At 52.9% G+C, this 12,781-nt stretch overlaps 5 protein-coding genes across 5 annotated transcripts; 3 read left to right on the plus strand and 2 right to left on the minus strand.

Annotated features, from left to right (window-relative positions):
• Window positions 1-465: 465 nt before the first annotated feature.
• LDX57_005744 (3-oxoacid CoA-transferase) lies at window positions 466-2,253 on the minus strand (the record flags this gene model as incomplete). Its single annotated transcript, XM_046087430.1, has 5 exons — window positions 466-693; window positions 752-849; window positions 906-1,250; window positions 1,334-1,720; window positions 1,797-2,253. The coding sequence occupies 5 exons, from the start codon at window positions 2,251-2,253 to the stop codon at window positions 466-468; spliced, it is 1,515 nt and encodes a 504-aa protein (XP_045943397.1).
• A 685-nt stretch (window positions 2,254-2,938) lies between these two features.
• On the plus strand, window positions 2,939-4,408 carry LDX57_005745 (thiolase family protein; the record flags this gene model as incomplete). Its single annotated transcript, XM_046087431.1, has 4 exons — window positions 2,939-3,106; window positions 3,170-3,804; window positions 3,875-4,276; window positions 4,369-4,408. The coding sequence occupies exons 1-4, from the start codon at window positions 2,969-2,971 to the stop codon at window positions 4,406-4,408; spliced, it is 1,215 nt and encodes a 404-aa protein (XP_045943398.1). The 5' UTR covers window positions 2,939-2,968.
• A 536-nt stretch (window positions 4,409-4,944) lies between these two features.
• On the plus strand, window positions 4,945-6,761 carry LDX57_005746 (uncharacterized protein; the record flags this gene model as incomplete). The annotated part of the gene is made up of 4 exons (XM_046087432.1): window positions 4,945-5,245; window positions 5,304-5,941; window positions 6,011-6,537; window positions 6,609-6,761. The coding sequence occupies 3 exons, from the start codon at window positions 4,945-4,947 to the stop codon at window positions 6,371-6,373; spliced, it is 1,302 nt and encodes a 433-aa protein (XP_045943399.1). The 3' UTR covers window positions 6,374-6,537; window positions 6,609-6,761.
• A 706-nt stretch (window positions 6,762-7,467) lies between these two features.
• On the minus strand, window positions 7,468-8,508 carry LDX57_005747 (zinc-dependent alcohol dehydrogenase family protein; the record flags this gene model as incomplete). Its single annotated transcript, XM_046087433.1, has 1 exon — window positions 7,468-8,508. One exon carries the CDS (start codon window positions 8,506-8,508, stop codon window positions 7,468-7,470), a length of 1,041 nt encoding a protein of 346 aa, XP_045943400.1.
• A 1,207-nt stretch (window positions 8,509-9,715) lies between these two features.
• Window positions 9,716-12,557, plus strand: LDX57_005748 (fungal specific transcription factor domain-containing protein; the record flags this gene model as incomplete). Its single annotated transcript, XM_046087434.1, has 7 exons — window positions 9,716-9,731; window positions 9,794-9,848; window positions 9,929-11,006; window positions 11,068-11,190; window positions 11,242-11,292; window positions 11,345-11,469; window positions 11,519-12,557. The coding sequence occupies 7 exons, from the start codon at window positions 9,716-9,718 to the stop codon at window positions 12,555-12,557; spliced, it is 2,487 nt and encodes an 828-aa protein (XP_045943401.1).
• Between the last annotated feature and the right edge of the window lie 224 nt (window positions 12,558-12,781).

Consider the following 12,781-nt stretch of genomic DNA (forward strand, 5'->3'; position numbering starts at 1 on the left):
AGGGCGAAGAATGACCGGCATGGTTTTCTTTCACTTCTGGCATGCTTTAACCCAAAATATCGATCTGCATCGGAGTACGGTCTTGAAATTCACCGTATCCGCGGGGATTTGATGGCAACTTGCGTGGGATAAGACTTTCGTTGAAGAGGAGATGATGACTTCGGGGAACGAAGAAGGTTGACTTTGAAGCGAAAACAGCGCGCCGCCAAAACGGGGCCACCACGTGGGCAGGTGGTCCTGAGGTGTCAATGTCGACAAAGCAGAAAGGATCAGTCGAGACTTCATGCAGAATGATGTTGAAGGCGGCAGAGTGCGAAATCGATTCGTGGAACGAGAAACCGGCCAGAACCAGCAACACGAGATGCCGGCTCTACAGATAACAGGTTTCGACTAGAATGATATTGAACAAACCATAAATCAATTGACCAATCTATATACAGACATCTATGAAAATGAAATAGAAATTTACAGCATGGGCTTCAGGTCATCCGCCACCTTGAAGGGAGCGGCGGTCTTGCTGCGGATCTCCTCCACGGAGACACCCTCGGCGTGCTCAGCCAGAGTCAGACCCTCGGTAGGAGAGACGTTGAACACGGCCAGGTCAGTGATGATCTTCCACACGCAGCGGGGACCGGTCAAGGGGAAGCTGCACTCGGGAAGGATCTTGGAGTTGCCCTTCTTGTCGACGTGTTCCTGCACATCATTAGTACCTCATCGCACCGAAAAAGTTGCCAGCCGGTTAATCACATACCATAGTAACCACAACCTTGGTCTTCTCGGGGTTGGCGACCAAGTCCATGGCACCGCCAACACCCTTGACCTTACCGGGAAGCATAAAGTTGGCAAGATCTACAACAGTGATCAGCTCAAACTTGTTTTCAGACAGGGGGATGATCATCACATACCGCCGTACTGGCTCACTTGCAGAGCGCCGAGCATCGTCAGATCAATGCGTCCCGCGCGAATCATACCGAAGCTCTCATGGGAACCGAACAGAGAAGCACCACGACCCAGGGTCACGGTCTCCTTACCGGGGTTGATCAGGTCGGGGTCCTCCTCGCCGGGCTTGGGGTAACCACCCAGACCCAGGATACCGTTCTCGGCCTGGAGGACGACCTCCACGCCCTCGGGCAGGTACGAGGGAGCAATCAGGGGCATTCCGATTCCGAGGTTGACATACATTCCATCCTTGAATTCCTTGGCGGCACGCTTGACGATACGCTCGCGACGGGCGGTAGCCTCTCCGGATCCTGTACGGCAAGACAGAAGTCGTCAGCCTTTGCACCTTTGCAGAGTCCACATTGCAACCCTAGTAAATAGGTAGGTAACTTACCAGCCTGAAGCATCTCACTGGGGTCCTTGGCAAAGGTGAGCTTCTCGATCTGCTTCTCGCCACGGCTCTGGATGACCTTGTTGACGTAGATGCTCTGCAGGTGGATATCCTCGGGGGCGATCTCGCCAACCTCCACGATGTGATCGGCCTCGACGATGGTGTACTTGGCGTTCTTGCCCATGGCCTCGTTGAAGTTGTTCATAGCCTTGCGGAACTGACAGTTACCCAGCTTGTCGGCCTTGTGGACCTTGACCAGGGCGTAGTCGCCGAAAATCGATTCTTCCAGGATGTAGTTCTTGCCGTTGAATTTGCGCGTTTCCTTAGGCTTGGAGGTTTCGGCCACCGAGCCATCCTTGTTGTACCGAACGGGGAGTTCACCAGTTTGCACTGTCCTTGGGTCAGTCTCTCCAGCCTCTTCAGGCAATTATACCTCGTGGCGTGCTGTGCCATGGGATCGACCCACCGATAGTTCCATAAGCCGCGGGAGTATAGAAAGCAGGGACACCCGCCGCACCGGCAGCGCATTTCTCAGCAATGCTGCCCTGGGGGGTCAATTCGAGAGCCAAATCACCAGTCAGATACATTTTTTCGAAGACTTTGTTTTCACCGATAAACGACGCGATCATTTTACTGATCTGCTTGGTTTCCAGCAGCTGGCCCAAACCGGCGCCGGGCATACCGGCGTTGTTCGAGACGACGGTCAGATCGGTGATATCGGGCCGGTCGCGCACGGCGTCGATGAGGGTGTTGGGCACGCCGGAGAAGCCGAAACCTCCGACCAGCAGGGTCGAGGAGCCCTTCATGTCCTTGATGGCCTCGGAGGCCGAGTCGCATAGCTTGTCAATGGCTCGTCTGGGGGTCGAGACGCAGAAGTTCCGGCGCCACATGGGCCGGAACACCGCAGGGACAGGCCGCGCCATGGTGTGCGGGACCTTGAAGAATGATTCAAACTGGGGAAGTGAATGAGGGGAGAAAGGAAAAAAGAGAAAGAAAAGTCGGAGAGGCCAAAGGGCTCCATATTGTTATTTAATGGAATGCGAGCTTCCCCAGAAGCTCTCCGAGCGGCTAGCGACCGTGGCAGCCGACAAAGCGATTATCCGGCGCCCTTGGAGCTTTTTGCCGCCTTCCGAAGCCGACTCCACCGCGTTGTTCGGGGGAGAATTCATCCTGTCGGTAAGAATTTGCCAGAGACACGTTAGGAAGGATAGAAATGTTGTAGAACCATATGGGATTTATATAGAAATACTTTCTCCTTGTTTTGCCTGAATTCATTCAGTCAATAGCTCGGTATGCACGATCAGCGAGATCAGTCCGTCGGAACAGTCGCATCCTCGACGATTCCGATGGGCCTCGCGGGAGTCGGCGTCGGCAGTGCTCTTTGTGTGGGGAATTCCGGGGTATTTGCCTACATTAATAATAATATTCATTAATCATTGTTAGTGAACACTTATGAATTAGAGTGCATGTCACACTGTGCAGGTATGTACAAACTAGACAGTAGACAGTATGTTACACCTTATGTACATACTCCCCAGACAACCACCACATTATGTCACTGCCCCACATTTCTCTCCAACGCTCCTTAAGTACATGTAGATTGCAGATTCTACCCCAGACAACATCGTAACGCCCATCATGCTGCGGAGAAGCGCCCGTGAAGTCTTCACCAAATCCCCCAACGATGTCGTCGTGCTCTCCTCCGTGCGCAGTCCCATCGCTCGCGCCTACAAGGGCGCCTTCAAGGACTGCTACCCGGAGGAGATCCTCATGCCTGTACGCATTACAACTCTAGCTCATCGCCCTCTGTTCGTAAACCCCACAACTAACCCCATCTAGATAATGCAATCTGCCGTCCAACGCGCAGACATCCAACCGCACCATGTCAACGACGCTCTGATCGGAAACGTGCTGGGCGAACTCGGATTCGCCAAAACCGGTCGCATGGCACTCAACGCTGCCGGGTTTCCCAATTCCACTACGTTCCATACCTTGAACCGTCAATGCTCCAGTAGTCTGCAGGCCATCACCCACATGTCGCATTCCATCCTCGTCGGACAGATCGACGTCGGACTGGCTGGCGGCGTGGAGAGCATGACGCGCAATTATACCACGCGCGGTATTCCCATCGATGTGTCGCCGACGTTGAAGGACTCGGCCGTGAAAGATGCTCGAGACTGTCTCCTTCCCATGTTGCAGACGTCGGAGAATGTGGCGTCGCGGTACGGCATCGGTCGGCGTGAGCAGGACGAGTATGCGGCCGAGAGCCAGCGACGGGCCGCCGAGGCGCAGGCGTCAGGCCGGTTCGAGCACGAGATAGCTCCGGTCCTGACGCGTCAGGTTGATACGGAGACCGGGGAAGAGACGGCTCGGGTGGTGGAGCAGGACGAGGGAATCAGGAAGGGCGTGACGGTCGAGAAGCTGGCGAGCTTGAAGCCTGTGTTGGAGAACGGATTCAGCACGGCGGGCAATTCGTACGCAAACCTTCCTTGCAGTCATTATTCTTCTTGGAAACTGGCAGGTGCATTAACGATCCATGTCCAGATCCCAAATCTCCGACGGCGCCTCCGCCACCATTCTCGCTCGTCGATCATGGGCTGACGCTCATGGTCTCCGGCCTATCGCCCGATTCGCAGGCACCCAGCTGGCTGGTTGCGCGCCCGACGAGATGGGCATCGCGCCTGTTTATGCTATTGAGAACTTGTACCGGTATACAGGGATCCAGAAAAGCGACGTGGACGTATGGGAACTGAACGAGGCGTTTGCCAGCCAGACCATTCACTGCGTGCGCGAACTGGGCTTGGATCTCGACAAGGTCAATCCGAATGGCGGCGCAATCGCTCTTGGTCATCCAATCGGGGCGACGGGGGCACGACAGACGGCGACTTTGTTGGCAGAGTTGACGAGGAGAGAGCAAGAGGTGGGGGTGGTTAGCATGTGTGCGAGGTGAGTTTCCCTTTGAATTTTCCACTATTCATGATCCTTGTATTTTCGGCGAATGCTGAGATTCATTTGACTGACTCGAACGGTGAATGCAGTACGGGAATGGGAGTGGCGGCGCTGTTCATCCAAGAGTAATTTGAGACCGAGAAATTCTAGCAGTCCTTTCTGCGTCGTAGTATGTCATGAATCATGTCCAATTTGCACAACGAGCCTTTTTTGATCTCGTTGAATTTGTAGTTTGTAGATACTCGGGCTTTGCTTCCCCACGCTGAAAGTGAACGCCTTTCTTGGCTGCATTAGGTAGATCGCCTCCAGCACGAATCCCACCACATGACGTTTCCCAACTCTCCAACTCTTGGTAGGAAAGGCGTCAAATCGCAGGGGCAAACAAGTTAACAACGCAAAGTAAAGCGCCTGCTCCACATGGGCCCCGCAAAGACACCACACGCCCAAGAGGCCCAATGCCGTGGAAGTCGGATCTCAGAACCGCCATGTGGGTCGATGCCTTCATTCTTCAGGATGTAGTTCTCCACATGCAAAAACAGAGGGGCCATGGCCACCGGAAATTTTGTCCCTTAGAAATGATGGGATCTGCGACTTGAGACTTCTCAAACTGCAGAGAATAGCTGGGTAGACGCATTTAGAGAACGCCTGGGAACCAAACCATCACAATGCCGGCGCCCCCGATCGAAGAGAGAGTCCCGATTAAGGACATGCAGAAGGTCTTCCACTACACAGATACTATGACCCGGAAACCGACGAGAGAAAACGATCCTTACGAGTACCTGGCGGGATTTGGCAACAGACACCAGTCCGAAGTGATCCCGGGGACGTTGCCTGCTGGTCAGAACAACCCCCAAGAACCTCGCTTCGGACTTTATACGGAGGGTATCACCTACTCGGCCTTTGCAGCTCCGCGCCATGCCAACTTCAGCACTTACATGTACCGGGTTCGACCGGCGGCTGCTCACAGTATGTCCTCCCTGTCTGTCAGTATTTGCTACTGTACATAATGGCTAACCATACGCAGATGGGTACCGAGCCAACATCGAACACAAGGCAGACATCGAGAACTGTTTTTTGTCCTTGAACCCTAAGGTGGCGACGCTTGCGGAGCAGGGTGAATGGGCTCCCTTCCCCCTCCCGAAGGAAGACGAAAAGATCGATTTCGTGGACGGTCTTCACACACTGGGTGGTAGCGGAGACCCCAACTTGCGCGAGGGAATCGCTTTGTACGTGTTCATGATCAACGCGGACATGGACCGTCGGGCCTTTTGCAACACCGACGGCGACTTCCTCATCGTTGCTCAACTCGGCAACCTGGACATCCAGACCGAGATGGGAAAGCTGTTCTTGCAGCCCGGGGAGATCTGCGTAATCCCTCGGGGAGTTCGGTTTGCCGTCCGTCTCGGCCCCGGACACAACGTGGCTCGTGGATATATCACCGAAGTTTGGGGCTCGCGCTGGGAGCTGCCGGATCTAGGTCCCATCGGAGGCCACGGCCTGGCCAACCCCCGGGACTTCCTGCACCCGGTCGCCCACATCGACGAAGTTCTTCACGCAGATTGGTCCATTGTTAACAAGGCCAACGGCCTTTACAATGCCATTGAACAAGACCACAGCCCCTTCGACCTCGTTGCATGGCACGGGAACGTTGTCCCCTATAAGGTACCGGAGTGCTGATCCTGTTTCCGCTGTGTTGAATCAAGAACCCGCGGCTAACCAATCACAACACAGTATGACTTGACCAAGTTCTCCTCGCAGAACGCGACGTCCATCGACCACACGGATCCCTCGGTGAACTGCGTGCTGACGGCGCTCTCGCGCGACCCCATGACTCCGCTGGCGGACTTCCTGTGGTTCGGACCTCGCTGGGACGTGGCGGCTAACACCTTCCGCCTGCCGTACTTCCACCGTAACTCGGCCACGGAGTTCCTGGCTTCTCTATACGGCAATGGACTGGGCCGGTCCGACGACTTCTTGCCCGGCGGTGGCAGCGTTGAGATCAGCCATACACCACATGGCAATTTTAGCGAAGACTACGTGTATGAGATGCGTAACCAGGTCAACAAGCCTCGGAAAATTCTCGAGAGTGAGTGAAGACCCTCCGTGACCATAACCGAAACACTCACTAATGGGCTGCAGATCAAATGACGATCATGGTGGAGAGCAGTCGGTCGTTCTTGTTCACGGAATACGCTCGGAGCGGATGTGGGACCTTCAAGGATCAGGGAACCGACCCTAAGGTCTGGGATGCTCTGCCGGTAAGAACTGCTCCTGCTGACGATGGAACTGCGGAAGACATGAAGGCTGTTCGCTAATCTCTTGCGTGTAGGACAAATTTTCCTCGTACCCCAACATCCAGGAGATTCTTCGCCAAGTCAAGGCCGACAAGGAAGCCCGTAAAGAGCGCTTGGAGGCGTATTACGACGATGGGAAACTGGCGGAACTCGTGGCAGGTCAGAAGTCGACACAATAGGGGTACATAAGTACCTATACGTACCTGTTTTTCTACATTATCGTAAATTTCCTGTTGTAGACATCACCGCTTTACTGAGAGCACTCAAGGGGGGAGCCCACTGACCGGACAGCCCTTATCTAATTAAGAAGAAAACTAAACTATCTTAAGAAAACAGTTTTAAGAAAGCGATTAGACTATGACACGTGACTCCTGGCTCTGCCCAGTCGCTGACTAATTTATATAGAGATTAACGTATTTCACTACCGAGCGGCCACCCCCTACCGAGCGGCCACCTCTGTATTCCCATAGAAAATGGCTATTTTATAGACGTGAATAACACAACCACAATATAACCCTAGAATCTATATAAATAGTATAGTATATAGGTAGGTATCCTTGGTATAAAAAGAGTTTTTTTTCAGAATTTTAAATATTTTTTCAAAGATTATATAGTTACCTTTGTTATAAAATACAAAATTACGGCTGTAATTTATATTACCTAAATTATTAGGCTTTATAAAGACTTAACGATAAAATTTATACATTATACGAAGTATTATAATAAATAATACTAATTCCTAAACCTTGAATAATATATTGTGGTTGTGTTATTCACGTCTATAAAATAGCCATTTTCTATGGGAATACAGAGGTGGCCGCTCGGTAGGGGGTGGCCGCTCGGTAGTGAAATACGTTAGTTAAAGCAGGTCCCTTTTCGTTCGAAATTATCCCCCTAATCGGCAGTCTGATTAACGACTTGAATAACAACCTTGCCAACCTGCTGTCCGCTCTCCAGTCTTCGATAAGCCTCCTTGTATTCCGCAAAGGGATAAACCTGATCAATGACCGGCCTCATCTCATGTCTCGCCATCGCTGCAAGCATTGCCTCGAAATCTAGTCGTGACCCGATAATTGATCCAGTCAATGTCAGGCTCCGAGCCATGATATCAATGGGCGGGATGCCGCCACCAAGTCCACTCGCAAAGCCAATCAAAACAACCACACCACCTATCTTGGTGCACGCCGCGGACTTCTGAATGGTCTTCTCTCCAGCAATATCAAGGGTTCTGTCAACCCCCTTGCCATCAGTTAGAGCAAGGATCTCGCGATCCCACTCTGGAGAAGCGTTGTAGTTCACCACAGCATCTGCACCGAGTGCCTCCAGCCTAGCAGCTTTGGTGTCAGACGAGGTAATAGCCAGCACACGAGCGCCATAGATTTTCGCAATCTGCAACGCGAACAGTGAGACGCCTCCGGTTCCCTGAATCAGCACCGCCTGGCCAGGCTGAAGGGGCTCGATTTTGTTCAGTGCCGTCCACGCAGTCACTGCCGCACAGGGAAGCGAAGCAGCTTCGTTATAGGACATGTAGTCTGGAATGTGTACCAATGCATCCTCATGGAAGAGCACGTACTCTGCTAGCATTCCATCCATACTGAACCCAGCGCTCGTGCGGAAATATTCTGGAATATACAGACCGCCAATCCAGGCTGTAAAACAACCGACTGCAACCCGATCATTGGGTTTTACCCGCATTACTCCTGGCCCGACCGCGATAACCTCGCCGGCGCCGTCGGAAACAGGAATCACCTCTGCCTTGCTATTGACAGGATAGTCGCCTCGCAGTAGCACTGCATCACGGTAGTTGAGTGAGACGGCGTGAACCCGGATCAAAACTTCGTGTTGGCCTGGGCTGGGCAAAGGTTCCTCGCGGAGCTCGGTCATAAGCTTATTACTTCCTGCGGTAACAGCGCGGACTGCTTTCATTTGCGTCATGACTGGATAATAACAAGAACTCGTTTAGGTTTGATTCGATCGGTAAATTGACGGTGAGTGAAAGAACTGCCTGATTCGTAAGTATTAGAATCCTGCAGGGGGCTTTGCTGGATCCTATCTCAAATAGCTCTACGTCAGCGTGATGCTTCTAAAGACGTTCACATGTCGTGTGCTGCGCTTCAACGCGAGCTATCAGCGGAAGGAGCATCTTCGCCGCCATGAAGCGCAACATCAACAGAAGCGTCTCCGTTGCCCAGCCTGCGATCGAGAGTTTGGGCGAAGGTACGTTGTGGCTCTTTAATTAGATCGGTGGGATGGGTGACCCTGACGATCCACCTTAGTGACGTGCTTCGACGACACATGCGACCAGTGCATGGAGAAAAGGAAAGTACGACTCCCCCCAAACGCGCCTGTACACACTGCCGCAATCTGAAATCTCGGTGCGATGGCGGGCCACCGTGTAGGACGTGTCAACGCCTTGGGAATCACTGTTCTCTCAGCCAGCCTGAAACACCCGTAGGAGGCGGCGCTCATAGTCCCCCGGTAGAGGACACACTCGCTTCATCTGCAATTTCCGTTGCCGTGTAATACTTCGCGGTGGAATGCTTTGACTAAAGCCGAATGGGTGTCAGCGGATGCAGAGGGCATGCTTCGCTGTCGTTTTGGTGATATCAAAATCGGCAAGCGTCTTGGAGCGTCTCTGAAATTAACGTCCCCTCTTTAAAGATAAAAAAGATAAGATAATATAAAGGAGCAGAAAGAGGATCCGGCACTCGATGGGTCGCAACTGCCGAAGCCCCGCGTGGGCTGAGTCAGCCACTAAATCGGAAAGGGCGCCAATCACGAGGGCGTCAATACGGTATTACCACGGACGACGTTACCGTACCGACCCCATTCTGCAGGCGGTGGATCCCATTCCAGCCTAGTTCTCCTCCTTACCCGATCCGTCCGATTGCGATTAGAGTCTCCCCTCATCCTCTCCGCTAAACTGGAATCTGCTGCACGAACACTCTTCTTTTTGGTTTCTTTCTTCGTCGTTGACCCCCCCAGTCACCTCTGTCCTCGGCGTCCACTGAAGGTCATGCTCCCTGGCCCCGGTCTCCCCGGTCTTTCATATTCCCTCGCCCTCTGGCGCGTTGCATCATGGTCATAAGAAAGTGTACCATCTGTGACCGGCGATTCAAGAAAACAGAGCATTTCAAACGCCATGAACGGTCACGTCAGTCAAGTTGCCCGGATTCTTACTGTTTGAAGTCTAGTTGTCAGTCGCGCTAACGAGCAGTAGACACCAAGGAGAAACCCTATGAATGTAACGTCTGTCACAAACGATTTTCGCGAAGGTGCGCAACACACCCTCGTCGGATGGGTATTTACAATAGTGCTTTTCTTGGATAGAAATCTAATACGGGCCATATCGCAGTGATGTGTTGAGTCGACATGCCAAAGGACACAATGGCGCCGCTGCAACCACGTCCAACGGAGTCAAGAATGCGCAGCCCGCGGCGACGTCTGACCAAGCCGCAATTCGTCCTGCCGAGGGCCAACAATTCGTTCCAGGAACTGGCGCCGAAGCGGTTAACATGGTGCAACCACTTTCGATGGCGCCTCGCGACGTGCCTCTCCCTTCAGCAACCGGCCTCCCTCCGTCGTCTTTGGATTTTCTAGCAAATGTTTCGACGCATCATGCCCGCACCGAGCCCGAAGTCAACCCCATGATGATCGATGACCAACAAGCGGCATACTTTGGGTGGAACGAGGTTTCTACGACGGCAGATACGCCGGCCTATCGAGGGCCGATGTTCGACACGCCAAACGACATGATGCAGTTTTGGCTTGAACCGCGCGCCGATGCGGGTTCGCACAACGGTTCGATCAATTTGATGCCGGATTCGGGATTTGGAATGCTTGGGGATAGTCACGGAGCCTTCTCAGACCGACAGGCAAGACCTTCCGCGGACAGCGTTGGAACCCCCAAATCAGGGGGGACCATCCCTAGTGAGCGGTTCGCCAAGGTCCAAAAGTACTGGGTTGCTCCTTCGAATCATAACGGACGCCTGATCAACAATCTCTGGCAGGAGGTAGCGAGCATCGAGTTGGATAATATCTTCGCGCTACATCCTAGCATCTCAGTCAATGGCTCTCCTAGTCTCTTTCAGGGGACAAGGCACGGCTTGGATGAAGAATGTCGACAGCATCTCCAGGCAATATTTGGATATGCCCGGTTCGCCAACTCACATTCGCGCTTACCAGAACATATGGCGCATCCCCCTAGTTCATCCGGCGCATTGGTCACACTGCCCAACTTCCCTCCGGCCGAAGTTCTTGACATGGCCTTGGATCTGTACTTTCGGAACTTCCATCCTTTGGTCCCGTTTATCCACACTCCCACGTTTTCTGCCAAAAATACGAACCCGTCAGTGCTGTATTCCATGTGTTTGATTGGCATGATCATGCTGGGGACGAAGGGGACAACCGACTTCGTATCTAAGAATTATACTGTAAGTCTGAACCATTCGATGCTTGGTGTTCTACGGGTCACTCATCATAGGATTGTATTAGTTTGTACTCGAGAAGATCATGGCGGAACTAGCCAAATGCTCGCTGGGCACCGAGAGTTCGGCGAACACTATGTCGACGTTTGCAGCCGCCTTCCTTTTCCTCAACCTCGCTGCCATGACAGGGGTACGATTTCCATTTTCGAGCCCAATGGTGCATAGACTGATGTGATTGCAGGAAAAGGAGCACCTGGAGAAGAGCCAAATGCTCTATATCAGTCTCATTTCGGTAAGATGGACCAGTGGTCTTCTGGTGGTTCGCTACTGACGCCGGATAATAGATTGCACAGCGGCACGGGCTCTTTACAGCAACCGAAGGCCAAATACTCGACATGAGCTTTTTTGAAGTTGGTCCAGATGTTGATATGCGATGGAAAACCTGGAGTAAAATAGAATCTGTCAAGCGGTAAGTCGTCCAATCTGACGGAATTGTTACTACGTGCTGACCCAGGCAGGTTAATTTCTGGTCTTCTACTTTTGGACTCCTGGTACTCGTCGTTTCTATCGATGAGTCCTATTATTGTACCCGACTCTATCCAGATCATCCTCCCTTGCAATGAGAGTCTTTTCCAGGCAAACAGTTCGGGCCAATGGACGCATCTAATTCGAAGTGGACGGCGCATCCTGATGCCCACTGTGGTAGCCCCGTCGGAAAACGTCGAAATCGCGGCGCTAGATAGCCCCGTCGATGATTTCTGTATGCATTCGATTCTGGCGATGGTGCAGTTGCGGCTGTCTGAAGCCTACCATCGACTACTATCGAATCGAGCCAGCTACCCCTTCGCGCCCTGTCATACGTATGCCATGGACGGTCGTGCCCGCTGCCTACCATCTCTCCAACTGCAAATCGCCAGCAGATACAGCGACGTTCTTTCTCATTTGAATCCCAACGCAGCTGTCATGTGGCACAATATGTGCATGACGCTTACGGCCGATACGCAGATCTTCGATCTGGCCGCGGGACGAGCAGGTCCACTGCCGGCCCAGAAAGCACTGGAGGACATTGCAGCGTGGTCGCAAACACCCGCTGCGCGCAGAGCGTGCCTCCACGCCGCTCAGATCTACAAATCCATGATCAATCGGAAAGCGTCCGACCATACGATGTTCCACTCGGTGTTTTCGCTGTTCTCCGCTGCGCTTGTCCTGGGGCTTTACGAATTCATGGTCCCCAATACCGAAGGACAAGGGCAGGGCGCCTACATCGAACTTCTCGACGACGTCGACTGGCAGGCCGTCGGCACGGAAGGATTCACTAGCTTCATGGAACCGCGCGGCAGTCAGTCGTTTGCCCCGTCCGATGACCCGGCCGTGAACTTCATTCGGAATGGCGGCGTGGTGTACCTTCGCGGCGTGCCATTCCAGGGAGGATATCAGTCTGCACGACGGATTCTCCTGGACTACGCGGGGTTGCTCAAAGATGCCGGCAAATGGAGCGTTCGAAAGTTCTCATACGTTCTCCACATTATGAGTGACGTGCTGATGGACGTGGAATGAGCGAGTCGAACTGCGCTGTCAAAACGGAGACAGTCGAACGATATAGCGAGCGATGAGTTCTGGTAACAGGATTCTCGATAAACATTGAACATATGCCCAGCGGGCTGGGTGATTTTGTACACATGCATGTATTATTAACGACGGTCTGGTCTGTACCTGCGCGTGCAACTGGCTAGAAGACGGAAACGAACGTTGGGACAATGACTGGTATGTATAATTTATGA

The sequence above is a fragment of the Aspergillus melleus genome (assembly GCF_016097325.1).
Source record: "Aspergillus melleus strain CBS 546.65 chromosome Unknown contig3, whole genome shotgun sequence".
Taxonomy (NCBI): Eukaryota; Fungi; Ascomycota; class Eurotiomycetes; order Eurotiales; family Aspergillaceae; genus Aspergillus; species Aspergillus melleus.